The sequence below is a fragment of the Oncorhynchus kisutch genome, linkage group LG11 (genome assembly GCF_002021735.2).
Source record: "Oncorhynchus kisutch isolate 150728-3 linkage group LG11, Okis_V2, whole genome shotgun sequence".
NCBI classification, from domain to species: domain Eukaryota; kingdom Metazoa; phylum Chordata; class Actinopteri; order Salmoniformes; family Salmonidae; genus Oncorhynchus; species Oncorhynchus kisutch.
This window is the reverse complement of record NC_034184.2, coordinates 6,528,220-6,552,580: the sequence shown is the minus strand read 5'-3', so window position 1 is coordinate 6,552,580 and position 24,361 is coordinate 6,528,220. Positions and strand designations below refer to the sequence as shown.

At 39.0% G+C, this 24,361-nt stretch overlaps 1 protein-coding gene across 2 annotated transcripts; it reads right to left on the bottom strand.

The window, feature by feature from the left end:
- Positions 1-1,897: 1,897 nt before the first annotated feature.
- LOC109900081 (PHD finger protein 10) lies at positions 1,898-22,514 on the bottom strand. 2 transcript variants are annotated; one of them, XM_020495803.2, is made up of 12 exons: positions 22,135-22,514; positions 13,088-13,194; positions 12,644-12,774; positions 12,305-12,388; positions 12,002-12,126; positions 9,286-9,435; positions 8,466-8,575; positions 8,221-8,365; positions 7,902-8,045; positions 3,128-3,236; positions 2,754-2,942; positions 1,898-2,153 (listed from the first exon to the last, which is right to left on the bottom strand). In XM_020495803.2, exons 1-12 carry the CDS (start codon positions 22,201-22,203, stop codon positions 2,032-2,034), a joined length of 1,485 nt encoding a protein of 494 aa, XP_020351392.1. In that variant the 5' UTR covers positions 22,204-22,514; the 3' UTR covers positions 1,898-2,031. The 2 variants fall into 2 exon arrangements, with proteins under 2 accessions (XP_020351392.1, XP_020351393.1); XM_020495804.2 differs by lacking the exon at positions 22,135-22,514 and adding an exon at positions 13,490-13,577.
- Between the last annotated feature and the right edge of the window lie 1,847 nt (positions 22,515-24,361).

Sequence of the window (24,361 nt, the reverse complement as noted above, 5' to 3'; positions counted from 1 at the left end):
TTATTTCAGTAGGCCAACGAGACTCCAGGGTAATACAGTCTGGAAGACTGCAATAAAAAAAAAATCTTGACTTTCACATGTTATGCTGAAAATCATTGACCAAAGAGATCGCTTTGACATCTGACAGCAATAAAGAAGTCTGCATTGAATAAAAACAGAACAATTACTCATTTCCAAAAGGTTCCATTGAATTTCCCAACAAAAAGGTTGCAAACATTGGCTCACTGGTTAGGTACATCTCTTCTCCCCAGAACATTGGTTTGCTGTGTTCCCAAACATTGACCCACTGGTTAGGAACATATATTTTCCCCAGAATATTGTCTCACTGGTTAGGAACATATATTTTCCCCAGAATATTGTCTCACTGGTTAGGAACATATCTTCACCCCAGAATATTGTCCCACTGGTTAGGAACATATCTTCACCCCAGAATATTGTCCCACTGGTTAGGAACATATCTTCTCCCCAGAATATTGTCCCACTGGTTAGGAACATATCTTCTCCCCAGAACATTGGTTTGTTGTGTTCCCAAACATCGAAGCAACAGAGTAGCTTTTGGCTTCCATCTAGTGGTCATTAAGGCTAAAGCATAGCAAGTTCTTACTGCTCTCCAGGTTTAGACCAGCATGCCTAAAATGGCATTCCTCTTCTTGCCCATATGATAGAAAGTAGAGGTCGACCGATTAATCGGAATGGCAGATTAATTAGGGCCGATTTCAAGTTTTCATAAAAATCGGAAATCGTTATTTTTGGACACCGATTTGGCCGTCTTTGTTGTTTTTTTACACCTTTATTTATCCATTATTTAACTAGGCAAGTCAGCTAACACATTCTTATTTTCAATGACGGCCTAGGAACGGTGAGTTAACGACAGATTTTTGAGCTTGTCAGCTCGGGGATTCAATCTTGCAACCTTTCGGATACTAGTCCAACACTCTAACCACCTGATTACATTACCTGTTACATTACGTAACATTACTGCATGTTACGCGAATGCAGTAAGAAGCCAAGGTAAGTTGCTAGCTAGCATTAAACTTATCTTATAAAAATCAATCAATCATAATAACTATATATTTCATATTGAAGACTCCTGTTAAAAGGAACCACCAGCTTTCATATGTTCTGAGCAAGGAACTTAAATGTTAGCTTTTTTACATGGCACATATTGCACTTTTACTTTCTTCTCCAACACTTTGTTTTTGCATTATTTAAACCAAATTGTACATGTATCATTTTATTTTGAGGCTAAATTGATTTTATTGATGTATTATATTAAGTTAAAATAAGTGTTCATTCAGTATTGTTGTAATTGTCATTATTACAATTTCTTTAATTACTAAAAATAAAAAATAAACAGTGGCGAGCGTTCACATGCATATCGTTAGTGTCTTGCTGCTGCTTCGAACTGCTATTGGACTCCACACTCTCACCTATCAGATGACGGGGAGCTGCGTACGTCTCTCTTAGTGTGGTCTACCTGTTCGCCACGTAGCAGCTGCTATAAGACTTCACACCAGGGCCCAAAGGGACCATAAGAGGCAAAACTGATCTCTTTGGCTCTCACCTGAACACAGCTGTTCAGATGCTTCACAAGGCCACCTCTCCCAAGTGACTAATTGGTCACACTTAAGCCAGTCCTTACGCATGAGCAGCTATTGTGGTGCTTGCTGTATGTGTGGATGTATTGACTGTGTTCTTAGACATGTCACAAAAACAACATGTGGTTGATTTAGAGTTATATTGTAACTTATCAGAAATGAATAGGCAGTATTAGGTGGCACTACTTTGACGAGAAGTTATTGAGGCACAATGGTAGGAAGGGCATTTTAGGGACATCATCTGTGTTTTAATACAACTTCAGGGCAGGCATGGGTTATATAATAAAAAAAACATTTACTGGCAAAAAAATTTTTTTTACTTCAGTGGCAATAACGTTTCAAATATAGTTAAGACAAAGCAAATCCATAGATATACACAGGATTACAAAACTTAATCTTAACACGATCTAAAGTACAAGAAGTATCAAAACAGTTAGCTTATTGATTTGATCACATTCTTTTTATGTGCAGATTTAGACTTTAGTTGTTTTTTTCTTCCTCTTTTCTTCTTGGGGGTTGAGGACTCCTTGTTGCAACACTCACAGACCCAGCAACCTGAGGAGAAAAACGATGTGGACCAGCTGTGATACGTAACATCAACCCAAAGGCTAGAAAGCAGACTACATTGTGGGATCCATCAGACTAAAAGGCATTTAAGACCAGCACTTTCTGACATTTGATTTCAACACTTCTAAAGCATTTAGACCAGATTCCGAACATTAACTTTCTGAAGTTTAATTTGCAGCAACGCTAATTATAGCAAGTTGAGGTAACACACAACCCTTCATGACTGCACAAAAAAAAATATCTTTAATGCCAGTCTTGGAAAACTCTAAAAACAGATTTCTAATTTAGCATTATTCACCAAGTTCAGATGGCTATGCAAATTAATGTTATTTTCACATAAAACCAGAAATTAAAATCACCCCAGAACTCCATAAAAGACGACATAAGCTACAATGAGAGAGAAAGAAAGTTCAACAGCAAGACAGAGCTTCTCTTTTTGTATACCCTCCCCCTTCCATCTTTCAAGTAATCACTGATCTAATACATATTGATAGGTGTAAGCAACGATTCCATCACAAAGGTTTCACTAAGGAAAGAAGGAATGATGCATCCTTAAAGTATTTGAACAGACCCAGAGAGAGAGCTCACCTAGAGGGATGGAGTCCAGGCCCACGCAGAAGGAGTGGAAGCCCCGGTCACACGTGTCACAGAACATCATCTCCTCCTCATGGTGGGGATGCTTACACACCGTGCACGTCTTACACTCCATGCACTGCCAAGGGTAGGTCCTAATCAGACCCACCAGCTCCTCACCCATGTCCAGGCACGATGGGTGAGCTGAGACGGACACACACACAAACGCTCATACCACAGCACTTCTCCAAAACACTGTATAATTCCAATTTGTGATCCCAACAATCCAGATTAAGTTATGTTGCTCATATCTTAGAGGCTTTATGGTCATTATGAACAAGCCTGTGCAATTTGTCAGTTTTATTTCAAAAACAAGCAGTTCCACTTACCACTGTTCTTGCACTGTGTGCAGTGAATGAGAGCTTCTGGCTTCCCTTCCTTGTTGGATTCCTTACCCTTCTGGCAAATGCCACAAATAGCATTGGGCATGACCTTAGGCTGCAAGGACAGAACAATGCTATCATGTTTAGCAACCAGGCCTAGTGCACCATGTGACACAGGGCTTCTGGGTAACACACATTGTACAAGGTGTTAAATCCTAAAAGGCCTGACAGGAGGTATACATGAATTTACTCACAATAGATCCAATCTTGTTAGCTGATTCTTACTTCACAACCCAAAACAAGAATGACTAGGAAAATCCTTGTCATTTTTAAGAACCTCCCACAAACCCTTTCTAGTCACGGGGACTGGGAGTCTATGATTCTCAGATCTCAAAATCTCCAAAGGCAAACACCAAGAGGTCAAGTTGATTTAAGATCCATTTGGATGTGCCATGGTGTCCCCCACAGCTGCTCATAACAGGTTAAACAGTTGAATGTCCCTCCGGTAGATGCCGAGCTGTTTCCATACATTGTGGTCCCACATTTATAAAAAGGTAGCTAGCCAAAGTGATTTCTGACAGGAGGAAAACTCTTTCCCTGCAGGTATTTCATTACATGACCTCATTACAGTCTCTGTGCTGCGAACACAATCAAAACATCTCTGTACATTCTATTTGTTTGAAATCTTTATTTCAATGGTGAACTGTGTCTAAAGACTGACATATCAATGGTTTTCCTACATAAAAAGTATTAGATTAGATAAGAGCAGTAAAAGCCTTTCTAAAACAAACAACGAAACCTGTGGGAGGGTGAACCGGAGGTTAGAGACACACAGTTAAGTTAATAAAAGGACAGCTAATTTAGCTGGCATCCTTCTCCACAGAAAGAGGGGTGCCAGCTAAACTTGGATAAATATTTATCCAAAGGAAGGTATGACACCATTGCCATTACACTCAAATCATGCATGTAAGACATGACATTCTAAGAGAGAGAAGTGTACAAGTCAGGAACAAATTGAACACAAACTGTACCAACTTAGGCAGACAGTCTGCACAAATATTGGGAATGACAAGTGTGCAATCAGTTAGGAGGATATAGCCCATGAGGGATGAAGTAGGTTTCTATGTGTTCGTGGAAATATAATCATTTTTCAAAATGTCAAACGTTTGGTGTTGCCATCCTGAAATGTCTTTGACTGGCGCAAAACAAGAAGAGAAGGCTACATATTTTGTGTTAGGCTTCAGATGGCTACCCCTGCAGTGTAGTGCCAACTAAGGATATTCATATCATTATCAGTATGAAAATAAATAAATATTTTGTGTTAGGCTTCAGATGGCTACCCCTGCAGTGTAGTGCCAATTAAGGATATTCATATCATTATCAGTATGAAAATAAATACATATTTTGTGTTAGGCTTCAGATGGCTACCCCTGCAGTGTAGTGCCAACTAAGGATATTCATATCATTATCAGTATGAAAATAAATAAATATTTTGTGTTAGGCTTCAGATGGCTACCCCTGCAGTGTAGTGCCAACTAAGGATATTCATATCATTATCAGTATGAAAATAAATACATATTTTGTGTTAGGCTTCAGATGGCTACCCCTGCAGTGTAGTGCCAACTAAGGATATTCATATCATTATCAGTATGAAAATAAATACATATTTTGTGTTAGGCTTCAGATGGCTACCCCTGCAGTGTAGTGCCAACTAAGGATATTCATATCATTATCAGTATTTTTTTATTTTATTTTATTTTTTATTTCACCTTTATTTAACCAGGTAGGCTAGTTGAGAACACCTTTATTTAACCAGGTAGGCTAGTTGAGAACAAGTTCTCATTTACAACTGCGACCTGGCCAAGATAAAGCATAGCAGTGTGAGCAGACAACACAGAGTTACACATGGAGTATGAAAATAAATAAATTTTTTGTACAGCTCCTGAACTCTAACTTGCATTAAAATTATAATAAAGTCAACTTTAAGGCCATGTTATCTATAGCTAAGTACTGTATTGACTTTAGCCTTAAAATCAATGAGCGCCGATTAGAAAGTTAGTGATAAATTCCGAACACATCTAAGATATATAGTTTATTTGTATGCATTACATACTAACAATAAATGTTTAAACTTCTAAAGTTTGGTTTACACTCAAAATAAATGATTCAAATTCCCTTTGGAAACATGCTGATTGGAAAGTTAACAGACAAATCAATCCCTGTGGAAAGTTATTAACACTCCACAGCAATCAATGACCAAATCCGGATGTAGTGTAGTAATACCAGTCATGCTACATTAGGCCTTACTGCTCTTACTGTCATTCTTAGCAAACTAACTTTTATTAATCTCCCATGTTGCCTTGCAGTAAGACAGAGAGTAAATTACCAGAAGGTAGATCATGTTGATCCCAGAAAAGCCATACTCCTGCCTGAACACAACAATAACTTTCAGAGGCAATCGAAAGTCTTTTTTTTTTTTTTTTAAAGCCAACATATAGAAAGTGTATTAACAGGCCTCTGGCACAGTAACATTGTGTTCTCCAGTCTCAAACAAAGAACAGTATGTAAGGTTATTTCAAACAACTGCAGAATACTGCATTAAAAGTACTGACAACTTGAATTATAAAACATTCCAAACACTCAAGTAATACTGTAGTTGAAGTGCTACTACTAAATAAAATGGATGCATCTTATAAAGTCTGTATCATAACAAGAAATACTGTGTGGTTTAAAAACAATTAATCTAACAGCCAAATATATCTGCTCACATGTCTCAAAGGGATAGTTCATCCAAATGATATATTGGTTTCCTTACCCTGTAAACAGTCTATGGACAGGGTATGACAACAATCCACGCTTTGGTTTCGTTTCCAAAGGAACCGTTTCTAAATGCTAATGTTTTAGCATTTGTGACACAAAGCCGCTTCAAGTCATGGGACTGATATTAGCATTTTTCACACATCACGCCCAAAACATCAGAAATGTATTGTAAAGTTCCATGAAGTCACTTACAAATTATTTGAACATGAAAAGGCTAATAAAAATTGGTCCCATGACTTTAAATGGATTTGTGCCACAAATGCTAAAATGTGGAAACAATGCCATGGAAACAAAACCACAGCATGGATCGCTGTCATACCTTGTCCATATACTGCTTACAGGGTAAGGAAACCAATGTAATTTTGTAATTTGGGTGAACTATCCCTTTAATTAGTCTGTTGCCAAGTAGACAGAAAAGAGGTATATTAAGACATTCAAAGAATACAGTGAAACATTTACAAGTCTTCAGGACCAATCGAAAGTGCTGTGAAGAAAAAGTTCCAGATGTGACAGAACTACTCCAAAATGTTATTGCTTATAAAGACTGATATAGAACCATCAGTGTTTCAACCAATGATGTATATAAACCCTGGATTGCTAATGCTATGTTTTGGCCAATGAGAGGCTTTGATGTCACCAGTCAACCATATTGGCACTGCCCAGAAGAAGCAGTCTTCCATAGGAATTCCACAGTATTTCAATTAAAATGTTAAGGACAGAATTACATGTAAATATGTTGTTGTTGTTGTAGTAGCAGGGACAGTAACAGTGCTTTCACAAAATAATAATACCTTAAAGCTAGAATCCTTAGTAGATACATCAATTTGGGGATTTCAATTAATTATCTATACCCATTGATTTTTGAAGAATATAATTTATAAATGCCTCATGAGCTTAGTTCAACTGTTGTACACCATCAATACCCAAAATAGAAGCTTGTTTAACTCCAATGTTTGTAAACAAAGTAAATTGTAAACAAAGTAACTGTGACCAAGAGACTGAAAAACAGCTTCAATCTCAAGGCCATCAGACAGTTAAAAAGCCATCACTAGCCGGGTACCACCCGGTTACTCAATCCTGCACCTTAGAGGATCCTGCCCTATAAACATAGACATGTAATCCCTGCTCACTTTAATAATGTTAACATACAGTATTCTATTCTGCTGTATTTTAGTCAATGCCACCCCGACATTGCTTGTCGTAATATTTATATATTTCTTCATTCCATTATTTTACTTTTAGATGTGTGTGTATTGTTAGATATTACTGCATTGTTGGAGTTAGGAACACAAGCATTTCGCTACTCCTGCAATAACATCTGCTAAATATGTGTATGTGACCAATACAATTTGATTTGAACACTGTATAGCCTCAAAATGGTTAAAACTCTACGTTTGGTATAATGGATGGTCAGTCCTTGCATCCATAGTTCTGTCTCTGAATTTGAGAGTGGTTACATTTCTCCAGGCCCATCCCTCAGATTTTTACCAAAACAGAGACAAGGTGTATGCTTTTTTTATTGTTTCAATTAAGGATTCTAGCTTTAAGGACAATGTTTTTATACTTTTTTATGTTAAGTCATCTAGTGTATATACTGTATATAAATCATTGGTTTTAACCATATAGATCTGGAACCATCAGTATTTTGGAACCATCAGTATTTGAACCATATGGTTGATCTGGAACCATCAGTATTTTAACCATATGGTTGATCTGGAACCATCAGTAGCAAACTGGACCAAGTGAAAGAGGGAAGGCAGAACAAGTCCACAGACTTGAGTGTTGCCCCAAATAAGAACTATTGCCACCTGGTGGAGTATGTGTGTGAGAGAAGTGACAGGGCCAGAAAACAAAGGAGAGTCTCTCTATTGAAAGTGCTGAAGAATCTGGAAGGGGTAGTAGAGAAGGGGAAAGGGAAGAGAAGTGCTGTTGGAGAAAGTCAGGGGCTTTTTTCTTCTACCTTGTACCCAGGGACAGATTTGTGTTGGTTGGGGCGTGGGGTGGCATCTTTAGCCGGGGTGGCAGTCCTGTCCTTGGCCTTGCCCTTTGACTGCACTCCACTGTCCTGACTGTCCCCATCTGAGGTGTTTCCAGATGAGCTGTCCTGTAGACACAATTCAGTTCTTACTATTCAAGCAAGCTGCAAAAGAGCTTACATTGAATCAACTTACAGAGCATCTCTAGGCATTTACTGGTAATACAATACAACTTGTCTTCGTATCTCTAGCTCTGAAATCAAGTGAATTGTGTAAAACCAGTTCAAGGATCCAGTTCCTTACTGAATTTTTCTTGCCCTCTTCTCCCTTGTTGTCATCTGCATGGTCCGAGTCCCCATCACTGTCCAGGGCAGGCAGCTCTGGGTCCAGGGGGGGCTCGAACAGGGCTGTGTTCAGGGGCAAGTAGCGCAGCTCGTTGGGAGAGTACCTGTATCAAACACAGGAACATCAATTTATCAGCTACTCAAATATCTTTAGAGGTCAGGACCTGCATTCATGAGACTATTTTTTTTGTTAGTGAACCTTACCTTTTGTAGTAGTCCTGGAACTGCCCAGGGATGAGGGCCACTGGATAGGGTCCAGTCTTGGTTCTCTCTGGAGGAAGGACTTTATACCTCCCTTGGGGTACTTGGATAATCTGTTAGAAAGTTAGTTGAAACTTTTAATCCTTCAATTGCAAGTTCAACTCCACATAGATAATACAGTTAACGAATGTACCGATACACACTGAGTGTACAAAACATTAGGAACACCTTCCTAATATTGAGTTACACCCCCTTTTCCCCTTAGAACAGTCTCAATTTGTCAGGGCATTGACTCCACAAACTGTCAAAAATGTTCCACAGGGATGCCGGCCCATGTTGACTCCAATGATTCCCGCAGTTGGGTCAAGTTGGCAGGATGTCCTTTGGGTGGTGGACCATTCTTGATACACATGGGAAACTGATGAGTGTGAAAAATCCAGCAGCATTGCAGTTGACACAAGCCAGTGTGCATGGTACCTACTACCATACCCCGTTCAAAGGCACTTAAATATTTTGTCTAGTCTATTCACCCTCTGAATGGCACACATACACAATCCATGTCTCAATTGTGTCAAGGATTAAAAATCCTTCTTCAACATGTCTTCTCCCCGTCATCTGCACTGATTGAAGTGGATTTAACAAGTGACAACAATAAGCGATTATAGCTTTCACCTGGATTCACCTGGTTAGTCTATGTCCAGGAAAGAACAAGTGTTCCTTATGCCTTGTACACTCGGTGGATCTACTCAAACATGGCAAGGGAGTTCTTATAAACACAAAAGACTAATGGAGCTATATGTCTTTATTCGTGGAATTAACGTACATGTGTTTGAAGGTCAAAATAGGCCCTTCTCTCTTCCATCCTTTCCCTGTTGAAGTTACTGTTGAACTCAGCAGCTTTCTTGGCAGCTTTCTGTATGTACTCTGGCACTTTACTGGCTTCAACCTTCTGAGGCCTTTGTTGCTGCATTTTCTAGGAGATAAAGAAAATGGAATAAAAACTTACCAACAACATATTGAATAACCATGTCAACTTTAAATGAAAATACAGTTCAGGAGTTGTCCTTGTTTTTGGTCACATTAGATGTTGAGAGTCTATATACCAGCATTCCCCATGTGGGGGGGCTGGCAGCCTAACTCACTATTTGGGAGACAGAGATACTAACGAATATCCACCACAAACTTTATTCTAGAGCTGGCTGAATATGTTTTGACCTACAGCTATTTCAGGTTTGATGATGAACATTACCTCCAAATGAATGGAACATTGATGGGCTCCACAATTTCAAATGTAAAAATCTGCCACTTATTGTGTATAGGACAGATTGCAATTTACGCAATAAATTGGTTCATGTCAATTGCCAGCCAAAAAATTAATTTCAGCCAGGTTCTTTTACACCCTCTTCCAAATGGTAGCTATAAATGCAGAGGATGCGCACAGTGCAACAATATAATGAAGTGTGAATATTTCTACCACCCACATACAGGAAAACGGTTCCAAATAAATTACATTATTAAATGTCCATGTGGGCTGTGCTATGTAGGTAAAACCTCTCGTTCTCTCAAACAGAGAATCTGTGAACATAAGTACATTTTAATGACCTAAAACATGACATTTCTACCTTTAGATTTTGTGGCATAGAGAAAGTTAAGATATCAGATATGGGAGGTGATATGAATAATACTCTGAGTAAAAGGGAATGTTTTGTGATTTTCACCCTCCAGACATTATTTCTTAAAGGTCTTAATGATGAAATGCCTACGTGTGTTATGTTGTAAATTTGAACATGAATTATGCCCCTATTTCAGATTACTCTGATGTTTTTCGTACGATGTACCCAATGATTCATGGAAACTTGCTTGGTAGGTCTATGTCCTCATTGTGGTTTAACAGTCGTGTTTAATACGTCTTATTACCCACTTTATTTGAATATTTATGAAATGCATATTGTTATATTTGGTAGCACTTATTTGTTTTCCTTCGCCTCCAACCCCTTTTGATGCGTGGAACAGATGTGGGTGCGGCTAGGTCTACATAAGGGTCAAACATTTTTTTTTACTCACGAAGGTCGTGAGGCCGTTACGGAAGCTTATTAAAGATCAGTGATACTATCAAGAGCTGTTTGCAGTTTCCTTTTTACCGCATCTTGTTTGTGAAAGAAAAGCTAATTTTTTGTCCATTAAAATAGCATGAAATTGATCAGAAATACAGTGTAGACATTGTCAATGTTGTAAATGACTATTGTAGCTGGAAATGGCAGATTTTTTAAACGGAATATCTACTGGCCCATTATTAGCAACCATCACTCCTGGCAGCTTCGTTAAATATTACCCGCAAAACACCAGTCTCAACATCAACAGTGTAGAGGCGACTCCGGGATGCTGGCCTTCGAGGCAAAGTTCCTCTGTCCAGTGTCTGTGTTCTTTTGCCCATCTTAATCTTTTCTTTTTATTGGCCAGTCTGAGATATGGCTTTTTCTTTGCAACTATGCCTAGAAGGCCAGCATCCCAGATTCGCCTCTTCACTGTTGGCGTTGAGATTGGTGTTTTGCGGGTACTATTTAATGAAGCTGCCAGTTGAGGACTTGTGAGCCGTCTGTTTCTCAAACTAGACACTAATGTACTTGTCCTCTTGCTCAGTTGTGCACCGGGGCCTCCCACTCCTCTTTCTATTCTGGTTAGAGCCTGTTTGCGCTGTTCTGTGAAGGGAGTAGTACACAGCGTTGTATGAGATCTTCAGTTTCTTGGCAATTTCTCACATGGAATAGCCTTCATTTCTCAGAACAAGAATAAACTGACGAGTTTCAGAAGAAAGTTATTGGATTCTGGCCATTTTAAGCCTGTAGTGGAACCCACAAATGCTGATGTTGCAGATACTCAACTAGTGTAAAGAAAGACAGTTTTATTGCTTCTTTAATCAGGACAATAGTCTTCAGCTGTGCTAACATAATTGCAAAAGTGTTTTCTAATGATCAATTAGCGCTTTAAAATTATAAACTTGGATTAGCTAACACAACGTGCCTTTGGAACACAGGTGTGATGGTTGCTGATAATGGGCCTCTGTTCACCTATGTAGATATTCCATAAAAATACAAATCAGCCATTTCCAGCTACAATATCCATTTACAACATGAACAATGTCTACACTGTATTTCTGATAAATGTTATGTTATTTTAATGGAAAAAAATATATTTTCTTTCAAAAACAAGGATATTTCTAAGTGACCCCAAACTTTTGAACGGTAGAGTATACAAAAAATAAAAAATACAATTAGACTTGAGTTCCCCAAATATATAAAAATAACACACACATACACAGAAGTCTTGGCTTGAGTTGCACAAATATTATTTATATATAAAATATTCGGGGAACTCAAGTCCAAGACTTCTGTAACAAGATATAGAAATCTGCAAACACAAAGCTAACTTTGCATCAATTAATATGTCAATGTTGCTGAGCATACTACCTTGAGTACTAACGTTAGTGGTACTCTGAACAGAGTACTAAAAAAGTGATACTCTCTGAACAGAGTGCTTACAGAGTACTCTTCTGTTATCCTCTGGCGCTCCCTCTCTTGGAGAATTACAGAATACTCAGCATGTTTTCCTGGGTACTCCTTGATCATCAAATCAATCACTTCATCACTTCGTAAAGCAGTCAAGCCTGGAAAAAAATATTCACAATTAATTGTATTATTTATTTTATTGTATTTTAATTATTGTATCCACGAGTAGCCCAATTCGCAAAAACAACTCTTGGGGAGGCTTGAGGCCCTGGTGGTTTATGCTGAACTCTAAGCTCTTCCTGATTACGCAACAATTCCATGTTTTTCACTTCTCACCCAATGTGCACTGTGTCTCTGTGATGACATTTTGCTCCCTCAGATATAGCTTCTCCTTGTGGGAGAGGTCTCTCCTTTCCAAATCTAAAAGAAGAATTTATTGATTGAATTGATTAGGTAATTAAAAGTAATAGACTGCTCTAGCCAGAGACATCATTAATGATTGAGGATAAAAACAATCAAACCTGGAGGCTTGTTTCCATTGAGATAAGGCATGGTTAGTCAGAGATTGACCCATATGATCTACAGATAGGCTATAACAAGACTACTAGCCTAATAATCAAATTGACATGCAATGATCCTACTACACCATACAAGCCGAACATTTAGTCACATTACCTGGATATTTTCGCTTGAATGAAGTGACTCCCAGATATTCACTGACTTGTTCTTGTAACATATAGTACTCCCCACTACCGTCTGACGGCCACCTGTACTCGGTCAGATTTTCTGCTGAGAAGTATGTGGGCCTGGGGAAACACATATGACTGAAAAGTTAAGAGCAGGGTAGAAGTATTAAGCCTGTTTGAAAGACGGACTCAATGTTATTGGACACGTAGGCTGCGTTTAGACAGGCAGCCCAATTATGATATTTTTGACCAAGCAGATCTGATGTGAAATTATCTGATTTGTCAAAAGACCAATTAGTGGAAAAAATATCAGATTTGCGCTGCCTGTGTAAAAGCAGCCAAAGTGTTTGTAATGGGGATTGGACATGGTCTATTAGGAAGTCGTGATGAAAATATTTCAAACTACGCCTTCAGATACAAACTGACCACATACCCAAGTTCCTGACTGGAGGTGTCGCAACTTCTGGAACTGTCACCTGAACCCATGCGCTGTCTTTTTGGAGCTTGACTGCCATCATTGGACACTTCCTCGATGTCATCCTAAAATGATAGCCATACAGTTAGAATACACAAAACACCTGAACTATTACTACTTGTTAAAGTTTTCTCAAAAAATAATGTTTTTGGGATGTTTTCAGATCTCAAGGGGTGAGTTAATTTCCTCTGTTGTGTCGATCCAGCAAGCACCATTCCCCCCTCTCATTCGATAAAGCTGACCTAGAGGTAGCCCGATTGCCTTCCACTGTGTACAGCAAAAGGCATGCGCATATACATAGAAACCACTAAACATCGCTTGTCTGTCACAAATGATGAATAAAATTATATTTGAACTTACTCTGCCGATTGTCCATGGAGTTGGTCCATCAGCTGGTCAAAATGTAAGACAAAATATCCACAGGAAATCATTATTAAACGAATTCAAGACGCGGGTTTGCGGCAAACAAGATTTGTTTGCTCATGACACATCGCACGTGCACAAGATGGAAGTACATGCACGTGACAAATGCATACTAATCGAAGTATTGGAGGTGTTTACATGGTTTTTCTTATGTACCTTGGCACAAAGTCGGGTAAATAACACTTTCCTGCGGATATTTTGTCTCTAATTTCGACCAAATTAAGTACCAACAGCACAGGAAGAATAAATTTAAATGTACTTGTATTAAACATTCTGCATTGTAACCCCATCCCTGGGTCTCTCCTATTTTCAGTTCGCTACAGCTAACGTTAACTGCAAAAAACACTCAAACAGGACTGTTTTATCTCCATCTCTTCATTCAAAGACTCAAATCATGGACACTCTTACTGACAGTTGTGGCTTGTTCGCGTGATGTATTGTTCTCTCTACCTTCTTGCCCTTGCTGTTGTCTGTGCCCAATAATGTTTCGTGCTGCTGCCATGCTAAGTTGTCTTAGGTCTCTCTTTATGTTGTGGTGGCTCTTGTCGTGATGTGTGTTTTGCCCTATAATTTTAACTTTTGCTTTTTGATAGGTCGTCATTGTAAGTAATCATTTGTTGTTAACTGACTTGTCTAATTAAATAAAAAATAAAGGACACTTCAAGTTTTTGCTGTGTTTTGTTTCAGACTGTATACCAATAATTGTTATCACAATCTGATTTAGGCATTCCTAGAGGAAAAACAGAGAGCATTGGATTTGGACTGTGGTCTAACGACACATGCACAATGTACGATGCAAACAAAAACAATGAGCAGAGGTAAAGACAGTTTCAGGTTGGATATTCAACGGATATTCGCCTGTAATTTTCCTTACGTCCACCAACAGCAGTTAGGGACCGTCAACATAGTGACAAATCACATTTTTCGAATTTCAATAGCACTTTAACCATTACTCCTTAAAAACTTTCAAAACTGGTTGTAGCTAATCCGATGGCATAGACACACATTGCACACACAATGTGTGTTACGTCTCGCACTATTTTAAATTATTTATTTATATTTTTGAATTTCAATAGCTTCTTGGTCATGTGACCTACTGACTTCAAACAAGGTTCAGTGTCCACTCAGTGGGCCTACATATTGCACACCCTTTACTTTGTTGATTTTCATCTCACACGTTTTTACATGAATTTTTCCAAATGTAAAATTTCAATAGCTCCTTGGTCATGTGACCTAATGATCTCAAAAAAGGTTCAGAATGTCCACTGACTATGCCTTCATAAATTGCACACTTTGGTGTTCGTCTACTTTCATCTCATGCTATTAGACTTAAATCTGTAAGCCTGAGACCCACACTCAGAAGTAATTTGGAGAAAAAGAGTATCTGACCGATAGACCCCCTTTTATGATCAAACCCTTCCAGGACATTACAATCTCACATCGCAGGATATTTGATGGTCCCTAGACTCCTTTCTAACAGTCCTCAAGCTTCAATAGGATAGTCGATGACTGTGTAACGGTTGAAATTCAGAGTCAACGTTATCATTTTAGTAAGTCTTATGGTCGGGTATAAAATGTTGTCTCCAGTTTCTTGCTTTCTCAGGTCCTGCTGAGTGGACGGTATTGATGCCTTTTCAGTCTAGCTCCAGTGGGGTGTCATTATGTTATAAGCACCACGCCACCCCACTCCCATTTCATAACACCCTCTCACCTTCTACCATATGTCTACACTCCAAGAACCATGAGAGCCCTCTAGCTGTAGACGCCCTAAGATCCATGACAACTGAGATTCCCATATCCATAGCCTTCTTAGCTTGCCGGTCTAAAAGCGTTTTCGTCCTTACTTTGTTGAAATATCAAAGACAAAGTTTATTGTGTGACTCTGGTAAGTCATTTCAAATGAAAGCCTAATTTTCCCTGGTACAAAAATGTATACTACTAACAAGTTCTGTTTATTTTGACTATGCAGCATAAAAATCTTAATGGGAGCTGAAAAACACTTTCACAGCTGTATTTTATTAAAGAAATACTACAGCTCAGTGCAATGGTAAATGTTAAGTCAGCTGTGGGATATGGACAGTAGAGGGGGATGCTGTTGTACTGACAGTAGAGTCATCACTATTTCAGGACTTTTCTTTTGATGAGGCTCACAGCACTGGAGAATAACCTGGTTCTGGTCCAGATGTACCGGACTCAATTGCCTCTAAAATAGAAAATAAAGATGTGTTTGCTTGTACACTGGTCATCCTTATGCACTCCATGCAATACCTGCTGTTGTTTGTAATAGTTATTGTCATGTTTTTGGAAATATTTTTTAAATGTATTGTATTTGACCTTTATTTAACTAAGCAAGTGAGTTATGAACAAATTCTTATTTTCAATGACGGCCTAGGAACAGTGGGTTAACTGCCTTGTTCAGGGGCAGAACGACAGATTTGTACTTTGTCAGCTCGGGGATTTGAACTTGCAACCTCTCGGTTACCACTACTCTAACCACTAGGCTACGCTGCCGTCCCAGTATAACTGTCCTTTGTCGTTGGCATACAGCTGCATGGTACTGTGACAGTTGTCATGTTGTCCATTAAGCTGGTCACAGCGCTGTGGCGAAGAAACAATAGCGAGGTGGTGGTTGCGGTTGTGAGGTCTACAGACAAAAAGTCCTCTCTCCTTCTCCATTTCAGTTTAAAACTCTGCAGCCCCACAAATGCTTGTGGGTGAGGTAATAAATAGTAGTCATAACCTGACAATAAGCATTTTTTTTCATCACAATTCTAAAAAGTGTAAAAAAATGTCATACAGTGTAAAGGATGAACATAGAAGTACATTAGATGTGCACCTAACCAAGTCTAAGGACATGTAATATCACAATGTAGATAACTGGAATTGGAGTTGAATGTTTCTGATGTACACTTGAATATTTACGGTCCTTATGTCACTTAAGTAAATAGTGAATGTGTCATCACGTAAACACAGTATTGTCAGCAATAAGACACTGACTACATAACACCTTATGTATGATACTTCATCTCCCTAACAAGGCATATAGTGGGGAGAACAAGTATTTGATACACTGCCGATTTTGCAGGTTTTCCTACTTACAAAGCATGTGGAGGTCTGTCATTTTTATCATAGGTACACTTCAACTGTGAGAGACGGAATCTAAAACATATATCCAGAAAATCACATCGTATGATTTTTAAGTAATTAATTAGCATTATATTGCATGACATAAGTATTTGATACATCAGAAAAGCAGAACTTAATATTTGATACAGAAACCTTTGTTTGCAAATACAGAGATTATACGTTTCCTGTAGTTCTTGACCAGGTTTGCACACACTGCAGCAGGGATTTTGGCCCACTCCATACAGACCTTCTCCAGATCCTTCAGGTTTCGGGGCTGTAGCTGGGCAATACGGACTTTCAGCTCCCTCCATACATGGCCCCATCCATCCTCCCCTCAATACGGTGCAGTCGTCCTGTCCCCTTTGCAGAAAAGCATCCCCAAAGAATGATGTTTCCACCTCCATGCTTCATGGTTGGGATGGTGTTCTTGGGGTTGTACTCATCCTTCTTCTTCCTCCAAACACGGCGAGTGGAGTTTAGACCAAAAAGCTCTATTTTTGTCTCATCAGACCACATGACCTTCTCCCATCCCTCATCTGGATCGTCCAGATGGTCATTGGCAAACTTCAGACGGGCCTGGACATGCGCTGGCTTGAGCAGGGGAACCTTGCGTGCGCTGCAGGATTTTAATCCATGACGGCGTAGTGTGTTACTAATGGTTTTCTTCGAGACTGTGGTCCCAGCTCTCTTCAGGTCATTGACCAGGTCCTGCCGTGTAGTTCTGGCCTGATCCCTCACCTTCCTCATGATCATTGATGCCCCACGAGGTGAGATCTTGCATGGAGCCCCGGACCGAGAGTGATTGACCGTCATCTTGAACTTCTTCCATTTTCTAATAATTGCGCCAACTGTTGTTGCCTTCTCACCAAGCTGTTTGCCTATTGTCCTGTGGCCCATCCCAGCCTTGTGCAGGTCTACAATTTTATCCCTGATGTCCTTACACAGCTCTCTGGTCTTGGCCATTGTGGAGAGGTTGGAGTCTGTTTGATTGAGTGTGTGGACAGGTGTCTTTTATACAGGTAACAAGTTCAAACAGATGCAGTTAATACAGGTAATGAGTGGAGAACAGGAGGGCTTCTTAAAGAAAAACTAACAGGTCTGTGAGAGCCGGAATTCTTACTGGTTGGTAGGTGATCAAATACTTATGTCATGCAATAAAATGCAAATGAATTACTTAAAAATCATACAATGTGATTTTCTGGATTTTTGTTTTAGATTCCGTATCTCACAGTTGAAGTGTACCTATGATAACAATTACAGACCTCTACATGCTTTGTAAGTAGGGAAACCTGCGAAATCGGCAGTGTATCAAATACTTGTTCTCCCCACTGTATACAGTTGAAGTCAGAAGTTTACATACACCTCAGCCAAATACATTTAATTCAGTTTCACAATTCCTGACATTTAATCCTTGTAAAAAGTCCCTGTCTTAGGTCCTGTGTTACAGAATTTAAATTCCTCTGTTTTAATAGCCAAAAATATATACTTAGTCATTATTATAGCAAGCTTCAATGCCATACAACTCTCCTTCCGTGGCCTCCAATTGCTCTTAAATACAAGTAAAACTAAATGCATGCTCTTCAACCGATCGCTACCTGCACCTACCCGCCTGTCCAACATCACTACTCTGGACGGCTCTGACTTAGAATACGTGGACAACTACAAATACTTAGGTGTCTGGTTAGACTGTAAACTCTCCTTCCAGACCCATATCAAACATCTCCAATCCAAAGTTAAATCTAGAATTGGCTTCCTATTTCGCAACAAAGCATCCTTCACTCATGCTGCCAAACATACCCTTGTAAAACTGACCATCCTACCAATCCTCGACTTTGGCGATGTCATTTACAAAATAGCCTCCAATACCCTACTCAACAAATTGGATGCAGTCTATCACAGTGCAATCCGTTTTATCACCAAAGCCCCATATACTACCCACCATTGCGACCTGTACGCTCTCGTTGGCTGGCCCTCGCTTCATACTCGTCGCCAAACCCACTGGCTCCATGTCATCTACAAGACCCTGCTAGGTAAAGTCCCCCCTTATCTCAGCTCGCTGGTCACCATAGCATCTCCCACCTGTAGCACACGCTCCAGCAGGTATATCTCTCTAGTCACTCCCAAAACCAATTCTTTCTTTGGCCGCCTCTCCTTCCAGTTCTCTGCTGCCAATGACTGGAACGAACTACAAAAATCTCTGAAACTGGAAACACTTATCTCCCTCACTAGCTTTAAGCACCAACTGTCAGAGCAGCTCACAGATTACTGCACCTGTACATAGCCCACCTATAATTTAGCCCAAACAACTACCTCTTTCCCAACTGTATTTAATTTTTATTTATTTATTTTGCTCCTTTGCACACCATTATTTTTTATTTCTACTTTGCACATTCTTCCATTGCAAAACTACCATTCCAGTATTTTACTTGCTATATTGTATTTACTTTGCCATCATGGCCTTTTTTGCCTTTACCTCCCTTCTCACCTCATTTGCTCACATTGTATATAGACTTGTTTATACTGCATTATTGACTGTATGTTTGTTTTTACTCCATGTGTAACTCTGTGTCGTTTTATCTGTCGAACTGCTTTGCTTTATCTTGGCCAGGTCGCAATTGTAAATGAGAACTTGTTCTCAACTTGCCTACCTGGTTAAATAAAGGTAAAATAAATAAATAAATAAATTATTGATAAATTCCCTTAACAGTCAGTTAGGATCATTTTATTTTAATAATGTGAAATGTCAGAATAATAGGAGAGAGAATTATTTATTTCAGATTTTACTTCTTTCATCACATTCCCAGTTGTTCAGAAGTTTACATACACCCAATTAGTATTTGGTAGCATTCCCATAAAATTGTTTTACTTGGGTCAAATGTTTCTGGTAGCGTTCCACAATAAGTTGGGTGAATTTTGGCCCATTCCTCCTGACAGAGCTAGTGTAACTGAGTCAGGTTTGTAGGCCTCCTTGCTCGCACACATTTGCGACCCAGCTTTAACTTTAACTGATGTCTTGAGATGTTGCTTCAATATATCCACATAATTTCCCTTCCTCATGAGGGCATCTATTTTGTGAAGTGCACCAGTCCCTCCTGCAGCAAAGCATCCCCACAACATGATGCTGCCACTCCCGTGCTTCATAGTTGGGATGGTGTTTTTCAGCTTGCAAGCCTCCCCCTTTTTCCTCCAAAACATAACGATGGTCATTATGACCAAATAGTTATATTTTTGTTTCATCAGACCAGAGGACATTTCTCCAAAAAGTATGATATTTGTCCCCAAGTGCAGTTGCAAACCGTAGTCTGGATTTTTTATGGTGGTTTTGGAGCAGTGGCTTCTTCCTTGCTGAGCGGCCTTTCAGGTTATGTCGATATAGGACTTGTTTTACTGTGGATATAGATACTTCTGTACCCGTTTCCTCCAGCATCTTCACAAGGTCCTTTGCTGTTGTTCTGAGATTGATTTGCACTTTTTGCACCAAGTACGTTCATCTCTAGGAGACAGAACCCATCTCCTTCCTGAGCGGTATGATGGCTGCGTGGTCCCATGGTGTTTATACTTGCATAATATTGTTTGTACAGATGAACGTGATACCTTCAGGCATTTGGAAATTGCTCCCAAGGATGAACCAGACTTGTGGAGGGCTACAATTATTTTTTAGGTCTTGGCTGATTTCTTTTGATTTTCCCATGTCACGCAAAGAGGCACTGAGTTTGAAGGTAGGCCTTGAAATATATCCACAGGTACAGGTCAAATTATGTTAATTAGCCTATCAGAAGCTTCTAAAGCCATGACATCATTTTCTGGAATTGTCCAAGCTGTTTAAAGGCACAGTCAACTTAGTGTATGTAGTTGTGTGGGACAGCCATATGTTCAGTTCATGCCTATGATTTCAGAGTTCAACAAAGCCAACAACTGCTTCATGTGTGCCACTGATAAAGAACCTGGATGTGGCCCAAAGACTGACTGGGTTAGTAACTTTATTTAACATGTTTATAATCTTTTGACAACAGTGACGGCATGTAAGACCATTTATGATATAACACAATGGATGGCTAATTCGTCATACTGCATTGATATTTGATATTATTTATAACGTGTTACAAGTTGTTTTGTTTTGATTGAATGTTTTGCATGCCAACTGAGGTTCAATGTGCTGTGCCTAGGAATGAAGACAAGAGTTCAACAGAGTACAGAACACAAACTGGAAGTGCAGTCTTTGTTGTTGAAAATGTATGCTATACCTCATCCACACTGAAGAGGCTCTGACATGTACATCAACCAGGGATAAAGAGAAAGTTAACACGGTGAAATGTTTCATACTTAATTGAAGTAAAGTGTCTGTTGACATGTTGGAAAAGATGAAAGGTATACAATTTCTGTGTAATTTGTCAATATTAAATGTTTATTCATTGATATACTGGCCACCGTTACTGTGGTTACATGTTCAGTATATGTATTGACCAGCAAACCCACTGTAGCCTACCTTACTAGCTCACTCTCATCCCTGCTTTGGACAATGAATAGCATGAATCTCATACTTTGCCCTTTATGGTTGATATTAACGATGAAAGGAGATATTATCTGTCTCTCTCCTATTGTGTACCACTGTTAAATACTATGGTAAAATAAAATAAAAACAGGGAAAATAAGTACTTAGAACTACCAATTATTGTAGATAAATATTAAAGAAAAGGGTAAACAGTGTACATTCTGCACCTTGTTTGAAGTCAGTAGGGCACATGACCAAGGAGCTATTGACATTTTTAATTTAACATTCATGTAAAATCATGTGAGATGAAAATGGACAAACTAGAGTGTGTGCAATATAGAAAGAATGGAAGTCAGTGGACATTATGAAACTTGTTTGAGTCAAGTAGGTCACATGCTATTGAAATTTGAATGTAAAAAAAAGTTTGTTTACGCTCCCTAACTAATTCAACTCGGAATACAGAATGCTGCTCACATTTCCACATGTTTATTCGCTTTGGAAAGCGAATGAATGTCCAAATCGTGTAAATAATTCCCGTGCAATGTTGTGCGCAATTTTTCCAACATCATGACACTTATTTGGAGGTTTGAACGCGCGAATATCCAACTTGAAACTGTCTTTACCTCGGTAAACAATGATACGCTGACAGTACTAAACAACTAAGATGCTAGATGCTATGCTAGCTAAGTAAATTCAGGTAACGTTATGGCTAGCTAGTACCGTCAACTGTCTAGTCGTTAACTAACGACGACACAAAAGTTAGAACACATCGACCCACAACAGCTAGATTGCTATCAATTGTATTTAACTAGCGAAACGGCAGTAGGTTGAATTAAACAGTTGTGTTGTCAGCTAACTAACGTTAGCTACCTTAGCCTGTTGTGTCTTCAACACAATATGTATGTGGCCAGCAATGTGTAACGTTATACTGGTATTTCTGATCCGATATATTTGCCAAGTTTACCTTTATAGACTGAGCTCCCGGGGTTGCAGGGTTGCTATCGCAAGGTCTGGTTGGGAGAACAGTAGCCATGTTTAGCGGTTACTGTGCTGCTAGCTTCAGAGATGCACACCAGGATAATAATGTTACCGACTGGAAACAGAGACAAGGAACAAATCTTCTTCAAGTGGCGGTAAAGCAAGTCTTTGGATGGGGAATACATGTTTGCCAACATTGGCTACATCGTACAAATTCATGAAAATAAAAATGTGCTTTTAGGTCTTCATTTAAGGGTTCGGCACAAGGTTTGCAGTGTGGTTGAGGTTATGTTTAAAATTTCAATTTAAGAAATTAAATTGTAGTAATTAGCGGGGTTTATCCATAATTATGACTTGGTGATTTGGTAACTAATGACAACCAAGTATGGGTCACGGCATACGCGGAAAGTGGGCGTGGCGAAATAAGTGGGCGCATCATCAGCGAACTGTGATTGGTTAAACAGTTTTGATAGATTCAAATTGTGTTTTTTGTTTTTATGAGTCAGGATGCACATGGTACACACCTCCAACGAAATGCTTAACTTAAATGGCTCAGTAGAATAGAATACACATTTTAGCATAAGTATAATACAAGAAGGCACAATTTATAGTCCAATATTAACACGTGTTTTGGGGAAGGGGGATAGGGTGGTGAGTGTTTTTTAAATTGTGCAGTATTTAGCAATCTTAACACTCTTGTAGCAGCAGTTGTGATGTGCGTGTAGCATGAGTGTATACATGTGTGTGTTTGGTCAAACACTGAAATGGTTCCAATCGTTTTTTCACCATTCATTTTCCCTATAGGGGATTTTAGAACTACTTGAGAAAAGGTCTGTTTCATCAATGCTAGAAAAAGTACTCAATTGTCATAGAGTCAACATAAAGGAGTACAAATGTGCTTAACATGTCACAAGTTCTATGGACTCACTGTGTGCAATAAGTGTTTAACATGATTTTTGAATGACTACCTCATCTCTGTACCCCACACATACAGATAATTGTACGGTCCCCTCCGTTGAGCAGTGAATTTCTAACACAGACTCAACCACAAAGACAAGGGAGATTTTACAATACCTCGCAAAGGTCACCTATTGGTAGATGGGTTAAAAAAAAGCAGACATTGAATATATCTCTGAGCATGGTGAAGTTATTAACTAACACTTTGGATGTACCAAGATACAGGCGTCCTTCTTAACTCAGTTGCCGGAAAAGAAGGAAACCGCTCAGGGATTTTACTGTGAGGCCAATGGGACATGAAAACAATGACAGAGTTTAATGGCTGTGATGGGAGAACTGAGGATGGCTCAACAACATTAACATTTAGGTTAGTATTGTGGAGTTACTACAAAGTGAAAAGGAGGAAGGAAGCCTGTACAGAATAAAAAAATTCAAAAACATGCATCCTGTTTGCAATGAGGCACTAAACTGAAACTACAAAAAAATGTGGCAAAGAAAAGAACTGTCCTGAATACAAAAGCGTTATGGTTGTGGCCAATCCAACACATCACTGAGAACCACTCCATATTTTCATGCATGGTGGTGGCTGCATGATGTTATGGGTATGCTTGTCATCGCCAAGGACTAGGGAGTTTTTTAAAAATTAAAATAAACGGAATAGAGCTAAGCACAGGAAAAATCGTAGAGGAAAACCTGGTTAAGTCTGCTTTCCAACACACTGGGAGACAAATTCAACTTTCAACAGGACTATTACTGAAAACACAAGGCCAAATATACACTGGAGTCTCTTACCAAGATGTCATTAACTGTTCATGTGGCCTAGTTACAGTTTTTACAAATCGGCTTATTTAGCAGATGTTATTGCAGGTGTAGCGAAATGCTTGTGTTCCTAGCTCCAACAGTGCAGTAGTATTTAACAAATCAACCAACTTGACAGAGCTCATAGAATTTTTAAAAGAATGTGCAAATATTGTACAATCCAGGTGTGCAAAGCTCTTAGAGACTTACCCAGAAAGACTCACAGCTGTAGTCACTGCCATAGCTGATTCTAACATGTATCGACTCAGGGGTGTGAATACTTATTTAAGTAAATTAGATATTTCTGTAAATTAATACATTTGCAAAAATGTCTAAAAACATGTTTTCACTTTGTCATTATGGGGTATTGTGTAGATGTGAGAAAATATATTGAGTCCATTTTGATTTCAGGCTTTAACAACAAAATGTGGAATAATTCAAGGGTTCTGAATACTTTC